Source organism: Herpailurus yagouaroundi, unplaced genomic scaffold (assembly GCF_014898765.1).
Source record: "Herpailurus yagouaroundi ecotype Mexico unplaced genomic scaffold, PumYag 187, whole genome shotgun sequence".
Taxonomy (NCBI): Eukaryota; Metazoa; Chordata; class Mammalia; order Carnivora; family Felidae; genus Herpailurus; species Herpailurus yagouaroundi.
In genome coordinates, this window is record NW_024412418.1 from 23,932,519 (window position 1) to 23,953,135 (window position 20,617).

Sequence of the window (20,617 nt, forward strand, 5' to 3'; positions counted from 1 at the left end):
TGTAATGCATTAAGCAAATTTGATTCACATCTCATTTACATAAGATTTTGGATCATCTTTTTAAAATTGTTCTCTGTGGTGCAATTGTTCCTTGTTCTCTTGCTTACCCAGGTGTTTCATGTTTTTTGTACTTTCCATCCTTAACTCTCAAACAGATTGGCAGGGGAGGCTCGTGCCTTGATTTTTAAAGTTAAAACGATGCCGCCACAAAAAGAGACTGTATTCCGTTACCTATTTGTCACAGAATCCCAGAACTTAAGAGTGGAAAAGACCTCGGAGAAAGGACCCGTCATCGCACAGATAGGGAAACTGAGGACGAAAGGGGTTAACGGAGCATTCCAGACTCAGAACCATTAATGGTCAAGCCTGGAGAAAAATCCAGACTTTCACTTGGAGCCAAGGGTTCTAAGCGAATGGGACAAGGCTTGAATCTGAGGCAGGGAGCAAGAATCGGGAAAGGCGCTTTTTCCACCTTCCGAAGCCGGGGCATTCGCTACCCCCGGGACCGGGGAAGACGCTGCGTAAGACTAACCTTGAGGGCATAGAGCCCAGGTAGCCTCCACCACTCTCTAAGCCACAGGTCCTACTCTCGCGATACTGGCAGGCCGTTTCCCTGCCAGCTCCTGCTAAGCCCCGCCCCTCCACCGCAGCCCTATGTCGTCATTTCCTGTGGGTCTGCAGGCAAAGGGAGAAGATGGCGGCGCTGGGGGAACCTGTGCGGCTGGAGAGGGGTGAGTGCGGCCGAAGCCGGGACCGAGGTGGGCGGAGGGGGTGGAGGAGTGCCGTGTGGCCGGAGGGGAGGAGGGGCGACCCAGGCTCCGAGATCCGGATCCAGGTGCCCCTCGCGCCAAAGTCGCTGCTCCTGGCCCCTGGGAGGGCGCTTGCGGTCCCCTGACTGATACTCAGACCCCTGCTCTCTTCACATGGACTGTGCCGGGGCACAGCACAGTTAAATACCAGCTGTCCGCCTTCGTAGACACACGCCGCAGACGCGCTCCCTAGGTGCGCACGGCAGACCTGGCGGCCTGAGACCTGTCAACCCCAGAAGCAAACATCACACGCCCAGTTCGGAGAGACTACATGCACTGCCCTTACTTATGCGCGCACAAATCCGGTGTCCCCGCTCTCACCCCCCACACATTGCAGACATCCCGGACACACAGCGCATTCACCACAGAGTCGTCCTTATTTATGCACAAACTCCGTCATTACTTTAACCACAACCTCACCTGTGTTTGTTTTGGGCTGTTTCCTGGCTTTGGTGCCCCTCCCAGGTACCGAGAAGGTGCTTTAAATACCATCCTACTGATTTGGTCCTCGGAAGAATGTTATATAACTATTTGGAATAGTGAGTGGTAGGTTGTAAAATACTTGAACGTATAGTCTTATTCCATCTTTACAAACCTTACAACTGCTAACTGTGGCTGGTTGCTTGCTTTTTAGAGCAGACTGTCAAAGAAAGTAAAATCTGTTCTGCTGAGTAATTAGATACCGAAGAGCCAGTGAAAATATATGACTGTGCTCCTGTCAGGGTCCTGTTACAGAGTTTCAGCATTCCACCCTTCCCTTCCCAAAACCTTTATTTCAAGGCAATTGCAAGCATGCTTTTGACACCTCAGTATTAGATGTCATTGGTAAGTCAAAAACAAACAACATTTTGAGTGCTGGTGGTAAACGAAATATAGGGTGGAGATTGTAGATATCTTCCGAGTATTAACTCTTGCGGTTACAGCCTGAATATTAAGTAACTTCCGCTCCAAAAAGGAAATATATTTTTGGAATTATTGTATTTAGAGAAACCTCTTTCCTCATACCTTCACACAAATAAATGCTCACTTAACATTATTTTTTCCTGATGGTGTTCACTATTTGTAAGCCTCTTTATAAATGACATTGCTTCCCTCCAGCCCACCAGACCATTAATTAAAGCATCATTTTTGACAGAGGAGTAGCTACTCTGGGAAGAATTACTAAGTTAGGCTTAAGACTGTGACATCTCCCTCCTGAGCACAATGGCACTGTGCTTTGTAGATGGGAACAAATCTGTTCGTTGTTAACAGGAGTAGGTGTTTTTGGTTTTTTTTTTTTTTTTTTTTGAAAGCCAGTCGTAGGATTCTAACATGTTGGCGGTCTTTTGTGTTTTTAAGTGCAGCACAAAATGTGAAACTTCACCTCTGGCATTTAGGTTTGGTAGTCATGGCTTTTTTTGCTTTTTCAGAGTTCTTTACAGTTCCACAGTAGAATGCTCAGCAACTTAGTAGGATGAATTACTAGAGGTTGCCATTTAGCTGGATAAGAAAGATTACATCACCTGTTTCTTATTTAGGATTCTCTTTAGCAAATTCTATTAACAAACACTTCCAATAACCCTACAATTTAAAATTAGTGCATATGATCAAGATCATGAATGTTTTCTAAATCATCCAAATATGATTCAGTGGAATAGCTTTGAGCACATGTTAGGTACAGTTTAGGTTCAGTAAAGAGTTTTTTTCATTTCGTTTCAATTTTTTGTTAATTGGAAATATTTATATAGCTTACATATTGTAACTTTGTAAGTCAAAATAATCAATGAACCAAAAGCTCCCATTCATCAGTCATGCATTCTAGTGGTGCAATAATCAGAAGGGGGAAAGTCTGATTCCATTGCATTTGATTAATATCAGTTTAAGCTTTTATGATCTGAAGTTGAAAAATCTACTTCTTTCTTCACTACATTTATTGCTAGTTTTGTAGTATTATACACAAAGAAGGCCATATTAATTCTATAAAGAAAAAGTTCCAGACTTGTGGCATAATATAAAGTTCAGAACTTCTTCCATTTTAAAAGGAGGCAAAGACTAATAAAATAATAGGTACTGTAGCCCTCTGGGGTGCAAAAACAGTTAAGAAAAAAAAGTCAAAATACAGAAAATTACAGTGTTTTAACATGACTCGGAATCTTACAAAATATCTTAATTCATAAAATACATTTCCCAATATGCCTAATATATTTGTACAAACATGTACCACCTCTTAAGATTTCTTAGGATTAATTGGTGCCAAGGGAACATAATATTTATGCTTGCTACATACCAGACCCTTTTCCATGCTTTTTTTGGTTTAGTTGTAAAGTGATTCTTATAAGGAAGGTACTGTTACTTCCATTTTACAGTGGAGAAACTGAGACATGCACATTAAGTAACATGCCCAAGATCACACAGCTAATATTAAGACCAGATTGGAAAACCTTTTTATTTTTCTGTTTTGTAAATGTATGTATTTGGTTGAACTTGTCTTAATTAAAACAGTGTGTTAATGATCCTGAGTTGAAAAGAGGCCACAGTTAATTTATTCCTTTATACCATTGTTACTGTGTCCCTGCCACTAAGTGTGTCTGTTATTGAAAGTTCATATCTACTTATAAATTGTGATTTTCTTTGGAAAATGAAAAAGGATTTCACTAGCACACAGTGTTTTGTACTACTCAAAGCTTTGATTACTAATCATGATAGGTAACTTTTTTTGACTAACTCCTTTCAGATAGAACTGTCTGCTTTTTGAAGCAGTACAATGTTCATGTGTCTATCACATTTGAACCCATCTTTTCCTGTGACATTTAGAATTTTATGTTCAGTTTTCCTGTCTCTCAAAGATACTATTTTCCGATCTTGCATGTGTGCATTAATATTTGATCCTAATCTACATAAAAGCATTCTCAGATTTTATATTCCCTCTCTCATATGTGTATTCATGTAACCCCCACCCCCAATACACACACAAGCTCACACTCTTACACATTTTTCCCCTCCATATTCTACATATTTCTAGTTAATCCTTGAGGATTGAATCCTGTTACAAGGCATTTAGAGAATATTCAGAGAAAATATGTGTGTGTGTTTAATTCTAGATATTTGTAGAGCGATTGAATTGTTGGAAAAACTGCAAAGGAGTGGAGAGGTCCCACCACAGAAACTTCAGGCTTTACAAAGAGTCCTTCAAAGTGAATTCTGCAATGCTGTAAGAGAGGTGAGTGAATGGGATTAAATTTACTAAAAACGTGAATTAATTAGGTAAGATAGTACTCTGAAATTTGGGTTTAGAAGTTTTTAAGAAAACAAACTTTAGAAAAATACTAGAACTGGGGCACCTGGGTGGCTCAGTTGGTTATGCATCCGACTTGTGATTTCAGCTCAGGTCATGATCTCATGGTTTGTGAATTCGAGCCCCACGTTGGGCTCTGTGCTGACAGCATGGAGCCTGCTTGGGATTCTCTCTCACTCTCTCTCTGCCCCTCCCCTGCTTACACTTTCTTTCTCTCAAAATAAATAAATAAATTTAAAAATCCTTTGATCTTATTTAAAAAAAGGAGAAAAAAAAATTAGACCCTATCTCTCTCTCTCGAAAAAAGTATATTGTTAAGTATATTTTAAAAAAGCATATATGTTAAGTATAACATACAATGTTATATTAGTTTCAGGTGTACAGCATATTATCCACCAGTTCTATTTATTATTCAGTGCTCACCACAATAAGTGTAGTCACCATCTGTCATCAAACATGTTGTTACAATACTAAGACTATATACCCTATGCTATACTTTTCATGTCTATGACTTATTTTATAACTGAAATTTTGTACCTCTTCATTTGTGGGGATTTTGAGTAGAAAAACATTTTACTGGATGCCTGAGTGCCTCAGTTGGTTATACGTCTGACTTCAGCTCAGGTCATGATCTCATGGCTTATGAGTTTAAGCCCCGCATCGGCTCTGTACTGACAGCTCAGAGGCTGCAGCCTGCTTCAGATTCTGTGTCTTCCTCTCTCTCTGCCCTTCCCCTGCTCGCACTCAGTGTCTGTCTGTCTGTCTCTCACTCACCTCACTCCCTCTCTCAAAAATAAACATTAAAAAAATATATTAATACCGGGATGCATAACTTTGCCTAAAACTTTAACACACTCCTTAACTTGACTTAGAACTCAAACGTGGTATATTCTGAGATTTTAAATCATGATGATAACTTTGGGTTTCACAGGTATATGAACATGTCTATGAGACTGTGGACATCAGTAGCAGTCCTGAAGTGAGAGCTAATGCAACTGCAAAGGTAGTTGTTGTTGTTGTTTTTTTCCATTTACTAAAAGAGACTTCATTATAAATGAGAGGTTTAGGGGCACCTGGGTGGCTCAGTCAGTTAAGTGTCCAATTCTGTCTCCCTCTCTCTGTGCCTTCCCCACTCGTGTGTGCCCGTACTCTCACTCGCTCTCTCAAAAATAAAACAAAAAAACATAAGTGAAAGGTTTAAAATGTGTAGTTACTAGATATTTGATAGGCTAATTTTGAAAACTAACATGTAGTATTTTTTGAGCCACACTAAACTTCTCAAGTACTAAGACAAGACATTTTTATTGGCTTTACAGGAGATATTTTATCATGCAGTTTAGATAATGCATTAAAAATACACTTGCAGGGGCGCCTGGGTGGCTCTGTTGGTTAAATGTCCAACTTCGGCTCAGGTCATGATCTCGCAGTTTGTGAGTTCAAGCCCCGCGTCGGGCTCTGTGCTGACAGCTCAGAGCCTGGAGCCTGCTTCGGATTCTGTGTCTCCCTCCCTCTCTGCCCCTCCCCTGTTCATGCTCTGTCTCTCAATAATAAATAAATGTTAAAAAAGTTTAAAAAAAACCACACTTGCACACAAATAATAATATACCTGTTGGTGCGCCTGGGTGGCTCAGTCAATTAAGCGTCCAACTCTTGGTTTTGACTCAGGTCATGATCTCATAGTTCATGAGTTCATGTCCACCTTAGGCTCTGCTCTGACAGGAGCCTGCTTGGAATTCTCTCTCTTCCTTGCTACTCTGCCCCTCCCGCATGTCTCTGTCTCTGAAAATGAATAAATATTAAAAAAAATATACATGTAATACATATTTGTTATATATGATATGCATATATCATGTAAATTTTCAAAAAAACTCTGAGGTATATATTATCCTGACTTTATTGGTGAGGAAGCATTATATTAGGTTATTTTTCTCAAATCACACAAATAGTAAATGGTAGAACTGGGTACTCCCCTAGGTTGCTCTTTGCTTTTCTCCTTTGCCTGAACTCTGCAAATATAGGGGTAATGTCACTAATAGGTTAGCTCTTCAGAGCTGCATATGGCAAGTTTTATGTGCTTTTCTGCACCAGTGGTTTCCTCCGATATTTCCAGAATTGACCTCGGTGTCCATCATATCTTGTTTGAATAAACTAGTATCAGCAGTAAGTGACTTATACTAGAATTAGTCATTAGTAGGTAATTTTGCCTTGATAATTACCGATCCATAAAAGAAAATACTGGATTCTCTGTTGAATGTAAACACTTAAACATGTGAGTATAGTTTAGAAGAGTATAAAAAAGACATGGAAACTTGGCTTGAAATTCTAGAGTTACATGACCTCACGACTTCCTGAATTTCTGAACCTTAGTTCTATTTGTAAAATGGGGCTTCTTTCAGAGCTTGGAACCTAATGGTATTCAACAAATCTTGATTTCCTTCCTCTGCCCCTTCCCATTTTTGCTCATGCACCTTGATCTATTTACGAAAAATGGTACCAGATTACTTAATTACCTGCTTTTAAAAGCAGAAAGAAACCAAAAATCTCAACTTTATGTTAGAATTAGTGTAGGTTAGTCTAAATTTGAAAGTTTTAAAGAAGATGTGACTCTATTTTCATCTTCTGTGGGGTTTTAGGAGTAACTGGGTAGTTGACTAAAGCAACAAAAAACGTTCACGTTCGTTATATGTATCCTTCTTTTTCTCAATATTGAATTATTTCTTTAATTAGTTACTTAGTATATAGTACAGATAGTAACAGCAGCCCAAATGATTGCATATAAGGACACCTACCTCCTTACAGGTTATTATGTAGATAGGTTGTGCCTTGCACAGACTCCTAAAGGAGCCAGGTTATCCAGCCCAAAGCCCAGGGCTGCTGGCATGCCAGGGAAGGGGTTTTCTCTGTAACATGCACCAGTGTTCATCTGCCAAGCAAGCCCGCACGCCAGTTGCTGCAGAGAAGTTCTGGGTGCTGGGTGGACTGAGTGGCCTGGACAGTCTTAACACCTCCTGCGTAGGCCCAAGGTATGCTTTCTGGTCATCATCACCCCATCCACTCAGCTTACCTTCTCTTTCAAACTGCCAGTGAACTTGTGAACATTCAAACGTCAAAAGCGTGTACCTCAAAAGTAGTTTTAAAAAAGAGACAAAAGAACTGAAACAAACAAAGATCATATTTGTAACTATGTGAAATTCTTTTTGAGGCTACTGTCGCTGCATTTGCTGCCAGCGAAGGACATTCTCATCCTCGAGTTGTTGAACTACCAAAAACAGAAGAAGGCCTTGGATTCAATATTATGGGAGGCAAAGAACAAAACTCTCCAATCTATATCTCTCGAATAATTCCAGGTGGAATTGCTGATAGACATGGGGGTCTCAAGCGAGGAGATCAACTTCTTTCTGTTAATGGAGTGGTATGGATGAATTTTATTTCTACTTGTAGTAATGCATTGTAACCACATGGGGGTATATTTGAGTTACAGAAACCAAAGATGTTGAGGGGAAAACCAAAGCCACTTTGTAGTTTAGAAATCCCTTGAGGGAATCCTGGGCAGTACTATTTAGTACAGTGATACTTTTTAAAGCACTTTAAGTGTGTTTTGCTTCTTTTCCAATGTAAATTAGCAACGCTTAGTGTGATTTTTATGAAGTAATTAAGCTCTTTAGTAGTTACGGCAGTACATTAAATTAGAGAAGTCCGCCCTCATTTTCGTACAGAATGCCAGCTGCTTAATTTACTTGGGACCTAGTGAGGTAATAGGGCATATATATTGGTATCGGGAACAATTATTTGTAACTTAAAACCCAGTTGCTGGATTTGATTTGGCAGAGGATTTCACACCGATTAAAATGATAGAACCAGGTTATTTTGTAGGCTTATAGTGTTGTGATGATACAACATTAAAATTCTTTTTACTTTTATGTTTTTTAAACATTTTTGCATTTTGAGCTGCTTACAAAACCTGGATACTAATTGTGTGTATGTCTGTTTTTCCCCAGAGTGTTGAAGGAGAACATCACGAAAAAGCTGTGGAACTGCTGAAAGCAGCTCAAGGAAAGGTTAAGTTAGTAGTACGGTACACACCCAAGGTCCTCGAAGAGATGGAGTCGCGCTTTGAAAAAATGAGGTCAGCAAAACGCAGGCAACAGACCTAATGCAATTCAGAACTTTATATTTCATTTTGCTTTTAGCTAGAAAAGTTTTACTTGTGACCTACTGATGGCCGCAGTGCCAACGATTGTAAAAAACAAACAGAAACTTCCCATGAGATCCTCCTTGCCATTTTATAAACACCTATTTTAACATCGTTTATGGTTCCAGAGATGCATACACTTTTTTCTGACAAGAAAAAGTGAAAGGTGATGAGGGCAATTCTGTCCTGCTGTTTTTACAGGCCTTTTTCAAATGCAGATTTTGTCATAAAGTTGTTATAGATTTTTAAAACTGCTTTTTTAATATTAAAATGTACTTTTACATTCTCAATCTTTTTTTAGAAAAAAAAGTTTTCTTCATTTGGCTGCTTATTTAAAAATAACAATTCTCCAATTCTTTTTTTGCTTACTCTATTTTTTTTAACCTGTAAAATTTCTTTACGGTTTTCCAAGAAATTAAACATAACAGTCTCAGCTACAGCAGTTCATTACACTATCAGTGTTAACACCACTGCTGCATTTTGTACTTTGAACACATGCATAATATATATAATCAATGGTAAATCATAACTCAACAGTGGAAATTTTTTACTTTTATTTAAACATAATGTATAATGAATATTCATTTATACTGATTTATAAAAGTTTTTAAACACTGAAACAATCATTGCTAAAATATATATTCTTTCATAATATTTGAGCAGTGAGGCAAGAGGATGTGATTTGATTGTTGGCATTACTGATCACATCTTTTTATGTTCAACAATATATCATAAATTACAAATGCAAAAACAGGTTCAGGTTTCATTTTTTTGCAAATTTTTTTAATGCTATTCATTCTTATTTAAATATATTTCTTATATTTTGGTTTTTCCATTCCTAGGGATGAGCCAGTTAGATTGTGTTGGGAAGTAGCAGAAGCAAAGACGAAAAAGTAATACCTTTAACCTCACTAGCCTCAAGAGTTACACACTCTTTACTAGCCCACCTTAAAGAGTTGATTTTAGATAGGAAGAAGATAGAAGGATATACTTAAAATATAGAGAAATTATGAGGCGATATATTCATAAGAATCTGCAGGCTCTTAGTCAAAATGAGTAGGAACTCATTCATATTGAAATGGTTGAATTTAGAGATGTGATCTTTGAAATGATGGGAATTCTGAGAGATACTTTCATTCGTCCACTGGATGTCACTCTTACTGAAAGGCAGCTACTAGTGTAGGACTATGACTGAGGTCTTTTTAAAGGTGGAAATTAAGAGTTGAGGTTCATTTTCAGTCACAATTTACAGGAACATTTGTACAATTTTTAAGAATTTTATGTGACAGATGCTAAAAAGAAGATAATGGGTTGAAATATATAAGGAATTTAGCCTAATTACTGACCCTGTGTAAAAAGTGGGCATTTTGTAACATTCCTTCAGGAAGAATAGAAATGTATACCTTTTCCTGCATGTTTGTGAGCACTGTGAGTCTTACAAGATTATTCCAGTTTTCAATGATTTTCAGAATAAAAGTCAATCAACATTGTTATTTATCATTTAGGTATTGAACACTGGATTGCATGGTCGAATGTGTCTTTAGTCCATTACAAAACGTGCTTGTATTGGTTAAATTGTGTATTTTCAAAATTAATTGATGTTTTTAAAATGTTGAGACCAAAGTAGAGTAGAATAATGAATTTATTTTAATTTAATTGTAAAGTTATTAGAGGTATTTGTTGTAGAGCTTTACATATTAAAGAGAGATATTGGTGCATATAAAAACAGTAATATTATTATGCTCGTATTCTTGCATTACAGGGTAAGTAAATCCTGATGAAATCTTATTTTTAGTATAGCTACAGCTGTAGTAGCTTGCAAGGGCGTGTCAACATTTCATTATAAATTATAGCTTCCTGGTTCAGTATCTCCGCTGTTTCAGAACTTTCAGCCAAGTTCAGTCTTTTTTGGTGTTGAAACTTAGTAAGTTGAGTAAGCTATTTTTTTTCTCTTCTACAGTAATCCACAATCTGTTCTTTGTGTGGGTTGGCACTTATTTATAATTCTTAAAATAAGGATAGCTTAAAGGAGCCAAATACAGTAGTTTGCTTGCTACTGTTGAGCATGAGTAGCAGTAGTTTGTTTTCGTTAATGCAGTTTTCAGAGTGTATCCCAGAATTTTAAATCTCGACCATAGAAAAATTCGGTCATTTGGTGGCAGAGATGTACAGTACTGGTCTCGTATATAGTGAGGAGATGAAGGGAGTTGTCATCTTATAAATAAATGTATGACTCATGAACATAACTAGGCACATAGTAAGTATATAATAGGTGTTTGATTTGTAAATTATAAACTACTCAATTTCCATTTATTTTCTTGGTATTTCAAAATGGGTTGAGTCAGTGATTCTCAGCCTTAGCCGCACGTTAGAACCCCTGCAGAGCTTTAAAAACTATTAGTATATGAGTCCCATTCTGTATCAAGTTAGATGAGAATCTCTGAGGGTGGGGCCAGATACTTATTTTTTTAAAGCTTTCCAGTTGGTTCTAAAGGACATCTGGGTAGAGAACCACTTGTTTTCCCCTTTATAAAATACTCTAATCACACTGCTGTCATGAACTTAAATTCTAATGGGAAAAACACAGTTAAGTGCATAATATATTTGGAAGTATCAGAATAGAAAGAATTTACAGTTACTGACTGTTAAGTAGTGGCAAATATAATAATCGGTTATCTTTTTTAGTAATTTCTTTAGGAATAAAAGGTACTTGGCATTCATTATTTGGGAAGTGATTATAGTTTACCTTTTATCTTTTTTTTTTTTTAATCTGCCAGTAGTTTAAATGTAAGATTTTAATGTCTGTCATCTTTCTGCCCCCTTTGCATTTAAAACTTACAGAAATGAATGTGTATTAGTTCGGAAAGCATGTTTAAAAACTGCAGATGAGAAATACTGTCATTGGTTATTATGTGCTGTTTTAATATGGCCACTTTATCCATTAGTATACTAGATTATAATGGCCTAGTTCTTTGGAGGTTGAGAATTCAGATGTGTTTTTAAAATCATTGTCTTCCTCTACTAAATTTTTTAGTTATTTTGTTCAAGTACTTAAGTAGTTTGGCTCAAGTACTTTGTTTACAATTAAAATGGATATTATAGCATTTAGTAGAAGAAATGGCTATGGCTTATCTGAAAAGAATGTCAGCATGACTTGGTGTAGACTTAAAAGAATACATGTTGTGAATATTTTATAATGTGGAATGATCACTGAAATATCAAGGACTCTGGTATTGTATTTCCTGAATAAATGTATGTTTATGACTTTTCTAACTTACATTTTGTTGTCTCTCCTAACAATCTGGTTTTATACTTTTTATTGTCCAAAATTTCACTAATTGTGTTTCTTCAACAGCTATTGCAGTTCTGTAATGGTTAAATAGTGGAAAAAACCCAAATTGCTTGTTCATTAATTTTCAAGAACTTGCAAACTAATTTGTATCTGGACATAGTTTTTAAAAATATTATCAAACAGTATGATTCTACTTTAATTCCTGACTGTGAAGCAAAGAAAAATACCCACAATGGATTTAACACTTTTTCAGTAGATGACTTCATTTATTACCAACTTAATTCTGATTCTAAGATATATTTGAAATAAACTTGTATTATATTCTTGTTATTTGGATTTGAAAAAAAATTGGTATAATTACACAATAAATGTGTTTCTGAAAACTGTATAAAATAACTTAAATAAGGTAAAAACACAATCTGTGGTGGTTACTGGAGTGAAACTTTGAATTCCTATATTTTGCTTTGTCTTTCATAAAATGTAACTATAGAAAAAATTCTCTTGTGTTATTTTGGGAGAGGCAATTTGACATGTGATGGACAGCACAGCATCTGCAGGCCAACTATCCTAAGTGTGAATCCTAGATCCACCATTACTATGTAATCTTACATAAGTTACTCCTCTATGCCTTGGTACTCTCATCTGTCATGTGTAATAAGATCTTAGTAATTGTGAGGTCATTATCCGTAAAACTCTTATTTAGAAAGGTGCCTGGCATAGTAAGTGCTACTTTTGTTTGCTATTATTTGCACGTAAAAGCTTCAGGGACCTTATTAGCTGAAGGAAGACATGTGGCCACATAATTAAAATTGCAACTTCTTATTTTTGATGCCTAGGAAACATAAATTATGCTTGAAAACTTTATAAGGAATAAGACTCAAGGAATTTTCAGATTTCTGTCCACTGGATCAAAGAAACTAATGAGATTCTAAAATTTGTCGTGTTTTGGGGTCAGAGGGTTGAGGCCACGTTGAGAATGAAAATCATACAAAGTTCAAGTAAGTGATTTGTTCAATCAGAAAAGCAATTTGTAGGAAGGATATGAGCTAGCTCTAGAGACAGTGGATTGCTGGAATGGGTGTCAGACAAATATAAGGCATGATTCATCATGAATTTTTTAAATGCATGAAAATGTACCAAGCCACAAGGAGTACAACAAAAAGCATTTATTGTTAGCACTCAGTTTCTTCAAAATGTTTGTAAGCCGGAATACCCATTCTCTGAATCTTTACATTCTGGTTTTGTTACATTCACTATCGTTAATCATTCTGATTTTAATTAAAGAAGTGGTGACTCAGTTTTTTGTACATTTTATATATTTGGTGGCAGATAACCTCTACATGCTGGAATTTTTAAGACTTACTTTATATAGTAAGCAAAAGGTAAATTCATACAGAACCCATTTGTAAATTGTATTCCTTCAATTTTAATTTTTTTTAAAGAGGGCAGTGCTTGATGTCAACAAGGTATGTGTGAGAGTTCTCCTGAGTCTTATCAATTACAGAAGTATATTTTGGACAGTCAAGATTTAGTCCTTTAAAAATGTGTGTGTGTGTGTGTGTGTGTGTGTGTGTGTGTGTGTGTGTTTAATGTTTTCTCTAGGGAAGAAAGTGTGGATGAATTCTAATTTGTTAAGAGTCTCCAGAATTGAGGGGCGCCTGGGTGGCGCAGTCGGTTAAGCGTCCGACTTCAGCCAGGTCACGATCTTGCGGTCCGTGAGTTCGAGCCCCGCGTCAGGCTCTGGGCTGATGGCTCGGAGACTGGAGCCTGTTTCTGATTCTGTGTCTCCCTCTCTCTCTGCCCCTCCCCCGTTCATGCTCTGTCTCTCTCTGTTCCAAAAATAAATAAACGTTGAAAAAAAAAATTAAAAAAAAAAAAATAGAGTCTCCAGAATTGAAACCAACATGATAAAAAGAAAATTTAGCTATTGGCTGCTGCTGAGCTCCCCTTGTTTGGCCCTTATTTGGCAGTTATGGAAAGTAATTCTAATCAGAGGATAACAAAAACCCAAACTTTAATTTTGTTTTTTATTTGGCAAAAAATGGAATTTGAAAGCATGAAATAGGGGCAGATTTTTACTTCTGGTATCTCTTACTTGACTTAGATTTGAGCCCAGAGTTTAGATGCTATCCAAGTTTGACTTTGGATTTTAAGGTGTTATAGACTGAATTGTGTGCCTCCCAAAAAAGATACCTTGGAGCCTAACCCCTGGTACCTCAGAATGTGACCTTTTTTGGAGATGGAGTCTTTACAGAGTTAATTCAGTTAAAGTGAAGTCATTAGGATGGAACCTAATCCAAAATGGCTAGTGTTCTCATTAAAAAGAGAAATTTGAATACAGACACACAGGGAGAACACCATGGGAAAATGAATGGGGTGATGCTTCTACAGACCAAAGAACACCCAAAAAAAGCCAGCAAACCACCAGAAGCAAGGAGAAAGGCATCAACAGATTCTCCCTCACAGTCCTTAGAAGGAAACAAACCTGTGGACGTGTTGATCTTGGATTTTAGTCTACAGAACTGTGAGAACAAATTTCTCTTATTTAAGCCACATAGTTTGTAGTACTTTATTACAGCAGCCCTAGAAAGTGAATACGCAAGAGAATCCTTTGTTTTGGTGGCTTCACCACCAAAATAGGTACAGAAGCAAAATTAAACGTGACTTCTCCCATGTGTGATAAAAAGGTGTCGAAGTGGTTTTGACTAAAAGAGAATGAGATTCCTCACCTTTGAGGGTGAGGGGAATGCTGAGTTCTTTGTTTTCTGTATTTGAAACACTTCCTTAGACTCATATGCAGCTGTTATTGAGCTTGTATATCCAAATGGCCACCTGGCCTTAACTGGCCCCTCCAAACTTCGCTTTTTCCTTAGTTTAAGCTTGCCAGTTGTTACCTGGCTGCATCTTTCTCAATTGAAGGACTTTGTAGGAGTTGGCAGTGGCAGGAGAAGATTTAGCACTGAGGAGAGACTTTGTGCACCAGCCCTTGCTCCAAGTGGAACGTGAAGAGAATTTGCCCTTGGCCTGCGGTATTTCACCCTGTGAAGATTTGTGCTGGCTTCCTTAGTGTCTATGTGCCTGATACGAAGCATAAATTCAGCCAGAACCCATTGTGTTGCTCTCTCCTGAAAACTCTTTACTGTGCTTGGGACAGACTAAAAATTTTGCCATTATTGAAAAGGTTCTGCATAATCCATTCCCTACTTCCTCTCAAGCCTCATCTCATCCCACTGCTCCACTTGCTGTATCCCACCCCAAATACCCCTTGCTGGAAGGTTCTCCCTCTGGCTCTCCCACTCACTACTGCTCCTCACTCAGGTGTACACTGAAGCCACCACCTCTGTTGAGGCTTCTGTTCACTCCATCTAAAGATAGGTTCCTCATCCTCTGTTAATACAGCCACACCTTGTTTATATTATGCACTTAATTTTGTTTCTCCCATGAGAATTTAAGTCCCCTGACAGCAAGAAGGATCACAACTGCGTCTTTACATTTGTACCGCTATCACGTAGCACGGTGATTTGTTCTACCTTGTTGAATTAGCTTACTTTCCGCAATTCCACAGGTGGATCAAGAACTTACACTGGAACTATATAAAAGCAACGGTTTGCCAGCTGATCTTGATGTTGAAACAAATAGTCCAGGAAGGACCAAGATACTAAAGGGATAGTATCTTCATCAATCTTTTATTACCTCAGTCCATTTAACATGCTGGGTCCCATTTGTGGAGGACAACAAATGTTGTTTACTCCTCTATCTTCACTCTTCGTGTGTCTCCAAACACTCGCTGCTCCCTCTGCTTGGAATCTCCTTTACCCTCCACTGATACGTATTTGTCTATTTTGTCAGCTCCCTCTCTCCCTGACATCATAAATAACTTGAGGGCAGGCAGGACTTTGTTTTGTTCACTACTGTATATCCAGAGGTAAGAACAGTGTCTAGCATATAGCAGACAATGTTGAGAGAAAAAAAAAAAATGGAAGAATGCTATTTTAGCAAGTGAGGACAGGAAAGGTCTCTGAGGAGATGACATTTGAGAAAAACCTGAATGGTGTGAACAGCAGGCCACCCCTGTGACTATCTGGGGAGGTGGATTTTTGACAGAGCCCAATAAATAGTATCTCTCTTCCCCACTATGGTTCTGAATATGGCAGGAAGTAAAACAAATGAGTTGGCAATTGGGGACCAAAATGTCCCCTTTATTAATTTTCCATACTACAAATGTTATTGAATGTCTGCCACATGCCAATCATGTTCTAGGGGACAGGGATACAGAGAACAAAATGAAGCCCTTGTTTCATGGAGCTTCCTTTCTATTAGAGACTGGGCAGGTACACACATCTTAATCTTGAGAAACAAGTATGCTTCTTCAAGTTAGCCAGACTGACCCACCTAGTCTGGACCATGACTCAGTTCTCATCTTTCCATCCTGCAGTGGCAGAGTCTGCTCACTCCCTAGATGGATATGGGCCGAGCCAAGACAAATGCTGCTGCTTCCCAGATGACAAACCGATCCTCACTCCATCTCCCATAGGGTGCTTCCATCAGTAGAAGCAGAAGGAGCCACTGAGATTTAAGACCTAGAAAGTGTGGTATCCCCAGAGCAAAATAGAATCATGAACATAGAAATAATTTTATGAGAAGAATGGTTGGAAACCATTTTTAAATTTTAAAAATTTTTAAATTTTTAAAAATTGGCAAAATAGGAATTTTATTATAACTATTTTCATTTTAAAACTTATTAAGGAGGGAAGGGGTCAACAGCACACACACACACCTTTCCCACCTCCCTCTTTCTGTAAATGTATAGAACCTCAAGGGTTAATTACTGTAGATGATCTTTTTCTCCTACCTTTTTATATTTTGCCACAAGATGGCACCAAAGTGCTGTTGTTTCTATTTTAGAAATTTCTAGCAGTTCTTGCTAAAGATCAAGCCAAAGACATAAAAATGTATCTGATCTGGCTCTCGGGTTGGGGAACAGGTGGAAAAATGAGAAGACCAGCACCCCTAGAGAGGGCATGGAGACTCCACGCCCTTTCTCCATATGGTGCCCTCTGCATGCCTTCTGTCTGGCTGTTCCTGAGTTCTGTAATCTAGCCCGGCCTAAGCACTCCCCTTGCTGAGGTCTTCTGCCTCTAGACCACCCCGATGTTTTTCCTTGTGACCCTGTGTGTCGTGCGATAACTCCCTCTCCGGAACCTAACTGCTGTTGTAGCCATGTGATTGCCTGAGGATGAAGCCAATACTGAAAAGAGCACAGAGAAGAAATGGAAAGAACCTCAGGTACCTGATGACATCGCTGAGTGGCTAAATCAACCTGCCCTGAGGCCCTGACCTCTCTGCAGACTTTGTGCAGTGAGATAATAACCTCTTTTATTGTTTTGGGGGGGGGGGGGCCAATGTACCTAATCTTTTCTTTTAAATTCAAAATTAATATTTAAATGTATTTCATAAAATGTAAAGCTTTGTAAATGTGGAAACTCTTTCCAACACACCCTAAAAGAAAACAAAACAAACCTATGCAAATTACCAAATTATACAAATATCTACCCTACCATTCAGTATATACGTTGCCAGGGATTGTGTGGACGGAGGATTCATTTAGTATTACTTTAGGGCTTCTACTAAGTATGAACAACTGTAGTTGACTGGAAATTATCTTTGGCTTTCTGCCTCTTGGTTATCTTCACCCGAGCCCAAACAGGATGTTTGATCAAGAGAAAAGTCCTTTCATAGAGGACATGGCACGTTCCTTAAATAAACCAACGACCATCTGAGGCATTGAGATTATCTTGCTTTGTCTGATACTAAATTTATGAAAAATTTTCTCTTTTCTATAAAAATTAAAAGCACTAATTAAACCAATTCTAGAGTGGAAAGAGGAATTGACCTAGATATTAGTTCTAGATGTGCCACTTACTACATATGGCTAATTTAGCTGTCCTCTGTGGGTCTGATTTCTCACTGTTAACTGAGGGGATTTAACATATGCTCTCCAAATTTCTTTCTATTTCTGACTATTTTAAAGTATCAAGGAGAAAGAGTTTGTCTCCACAGTCGATGGGACTTTCTAACAGCCCGAACTGCTCAAAGATGGACTCAGCTACCAGTGAGGATGTAAATATACTAACCCTTGATGTATCCAAGAGTGACAGGCATGTGTTACACATTCTTCAGCTTCAGGCAGGTGATTGCCTTTGGGTCCTTTCTAATCCTAAATTTTCTAAATTCCATAAATTAAATTGGATTGGAAGCTGCTTGAAGGGTGGGACCCCCTGTCATACCTTCTTTTGTGAGGTTGCCAGGAAACATACCTCTGACTGTAGGGAGGCTAACTGACTGACAGTCCTACTGGAATATCCTTCACCACATTTTTCCCAGGCTGGACCTAGTCAGTGACTGAGTACAACAGCAAAGGCACTAAGGCAAGTGTGCTCAGGAGACATGGGACTCTTCTAATGGTGATTTTCTCTTGGGGGTCTCCCCATTGGTCTTGCCAAACCTTGGAAGAACGCTACTTTTGTCCAAGACTCACCCAGTCTCTTGTCCTTCCTTCTCTCCTGACCTGGAGTCAAACCTGCATCTCAGTTTCATGGCTTTAAATATCTCCCTCCGTCCCCTCCCCCATTTTCCCTCGGAAACATTTCCCCTAATAAATCTCTTGTGTGAGCAATCCTGTTATCGGTGTTTGCTTCTCAAAGGATCCAAACTTGCACAGTCTCCTAGCAGAGAGTCATAAATTTGGGTGGAGTCTACATCAGAATCAGGAACTTTTTAAATCTTGAGAATCCAGGGCCTCATCCCAGACCTATGATAGAAGAATCAGTGGAGGTAGAGTTTCTATTTTTAAAATCTTCCCCAGGTGATTTACATGTAGACTGACATGCATTAATCTCACCTTTTTGTTCCCTAGCAGGGTAGATTCTGAGGGGTAGGTACATGGTAAAAATTCCTTGAAAAAAAAATCCAGAAAATGTTGAAAAGCTTGACAAGTTTGTGCTATTTTGGTATAAAAGGAGCAAACTGGCAAAGTTACTATGTTTCTTTATCACCTCCAGGTCCTCCATTTGTTCTTTCATATTGCAAAATTTTTAAACTTTCCTCATTGTGTTCTACGAACTGAATTTGTATGTTTCAACACTAACATGAGACCAAAAAAGAGAGAGAGAGAGAGAGTTTAGTAAATAGTACCAGATTTTGCCAACCAGACTCCAAGAAGAGCATTTTTGACATCACCCTAACTTTCAACACTGTTGATCTAGTTTCTGTGGTTTTCTTTGCTCCTTTCTCAGGTAATCTTGACAATTATAGATGGTTGGTAGTTTGCCTGTGTTTTTAAAAGCATTGCCTCTGATTTTTTTTTTATTTCAAAAAAGTTTTTAAAATCATTTTCAAAACCCCTAGGATTGTTAAAATTTTCACCGCGACTGCCACTCCTTATTTTGAAGACAGTCATGGTAACCATCACTAGACAAAAAGAAAGGTTTTGAAATTACCTAGGAGGTGTTTAATAGTGTCTTTCTTGATACACAATATTAGGTGTCCAGGTCAGGAAAAAAAGAAACTACAGAATATGATACCTTCTCTCTCTGTCTACCCATAGCTTGTCTTTGAGTCTGAATTCTCTTATGGCCGTCTTCTCTAGATCTTTTTTAAGTTTATTCATTTATTTTGAGAGAAAGAGAAAGCATGAATTTGGGAGGGGCAGAGAAAGAGAAAGAGAGAGAATCCCAAGCAGGCTCTGCACTGTGAATACAGAGCCTGATGTGGGGCTTGAACTCATGAACCACGAGATCATGACCAGAGCCAAAGTCAGGCAGTTAACCAACTGAGCCACCAGGTGCCCCTTTCTCTAGGTTTCTTTTCAAATACATTCATGCAGACAAAGAAAAGCTTCCCAGGCTATGTCAGGGTCCATAGCAGAGCTACCCCCAAGTTCTGGTCTTCTGTAAGCACGTTTTATGGGACGCAGACATGTTGCGTGAAGTTCTTTGAAATATTGTTTCATGCTAGAGTCTTCTTAAAACGTTCAAAGTTTTATCTGGAATTCTGAGAGAGTAAAAAGGAACCCAATTCTGTGACTGAACTTTGTGTTAATTCTTTGGTCTGAACAAATTCTCAGTGTGACTAGGAGATAATCTTTCTGGATTTCTATTCTGTTTTTTTGTTTTTGTTTTTGTTTTTTTTACTTTTACTTTTCTATCTGTTGCATTGTCTGGCTTCTGTCATGGGTATTTACCTTTGCCTAGTTGTGTTCCTCTTTGTAGTTTATGCGCATAGGCCTTGGGATCCACGTGTGGTTCTGTCATTCAGACATTGTTCCCTTGAGGGTCATTCACCTCTTGGGTTAGATTTGAAAGGGAAATTCAGGATAAGCAAATTAGATTTAGAAAGGATTGGGCATGGATAAGAAAACATTTCTGATATTTATTGAAATGTTTTGAAATTTGGGATCAATATGGGTCTTCAGAACTACCAGAAAGGACCTCTGACCCCAGGATATGCAACCAGGCCAAGAAACTAAGAACTCTTTGGCGATGTCCTGAAAAGGGGTGACTTCCAGAATGGCCATCAGTCAGTCACACGGGAAGCCTTATGCCGGTCCTCACATCCCAAGATCTATCAGTTCTGCACATGTGGCAGTAGAGGAAAGGGGGTCAGAAGCCCACATTTGGTCACAAGTGCAACTTAAAAGGATGTTTTTAATTTGTCAACAATTTTACATTGTTGTTTTTGTGCTTCAAAATGATTGCTATTTTAAATTATCCCTAAAAACTAGGTCCTGTGCACAAGAGGAATGACCACTCTAGGGACCTTGAAACACAGAAGAAAAGGACAAGTGGGTGAAAGCACCTATTTGAGACCAAGGTAGAAAGATTGTAAGCCTCTGAGCCAGTGTGGGAGCTCCTCCATCCTAAGGCCCCAGATGCAAATGTGGAAGAATCAGAGCATAGAAACAATAGCATTTATCTTGAGGATTCAAACTGGATACATACCAGATACCTGATGGGTGTGATATGTTTTCTTTATCCCCTGAATTGCTCACA

General features: G+C 38.3%; 1 protein-coding gene across 1 annotated transcript; it reads left to right on the plus strand.

Annotated features, from left to right (window-relative positions):
* Window positions 1–645: 645 nt before the first annotated feature.
* On the plus strand, window positions 646–11,552 carry LIN7C (lin-7 cell polarity scaffold C). The gene is made up of 5 exons (XM_040495573.1): window positions 646–731; window positions 3,890–4,008; window positions 5,015–5,086; window positions 7,286–7,495; window positions 8,082–11,552. Exons 1-5 carry the CDS (start codon window positions 695–697, stop codon window positions 8,235–8,237), a joined length of 594 nt encoding a protein of 197 aa, XP_040351507.1. The 5' UTR covers window positions 646–694; the 3' UTR covers window positions 8,238–11,552.
* Window positions 11,553–20,617: the final 9,065 nt, after the last annotated feature.

Coding starts and splice junctions, on each gene's coding strand:
- LIN7C (XM_040495573.1), top strand. CDS start 695: ATGGCGGCGCTGGGGGAACCTGTGCGGCTGGAGAGGG. Junction 732..3,889: donor ACCTGTGCGGCTGGAGAGGG/GTGAGTGCGGCC, acceptor GTTTAATTCTAG/ATATTTGTAGAGCGATTGAA. Junction 7,496..8,081: donor TTCTTTCTGTTAATGGAGTG/GTATGGATGAAT, acceptor GTTTTTCCCCAG/AGTGTTGAAGGAGAACATCA.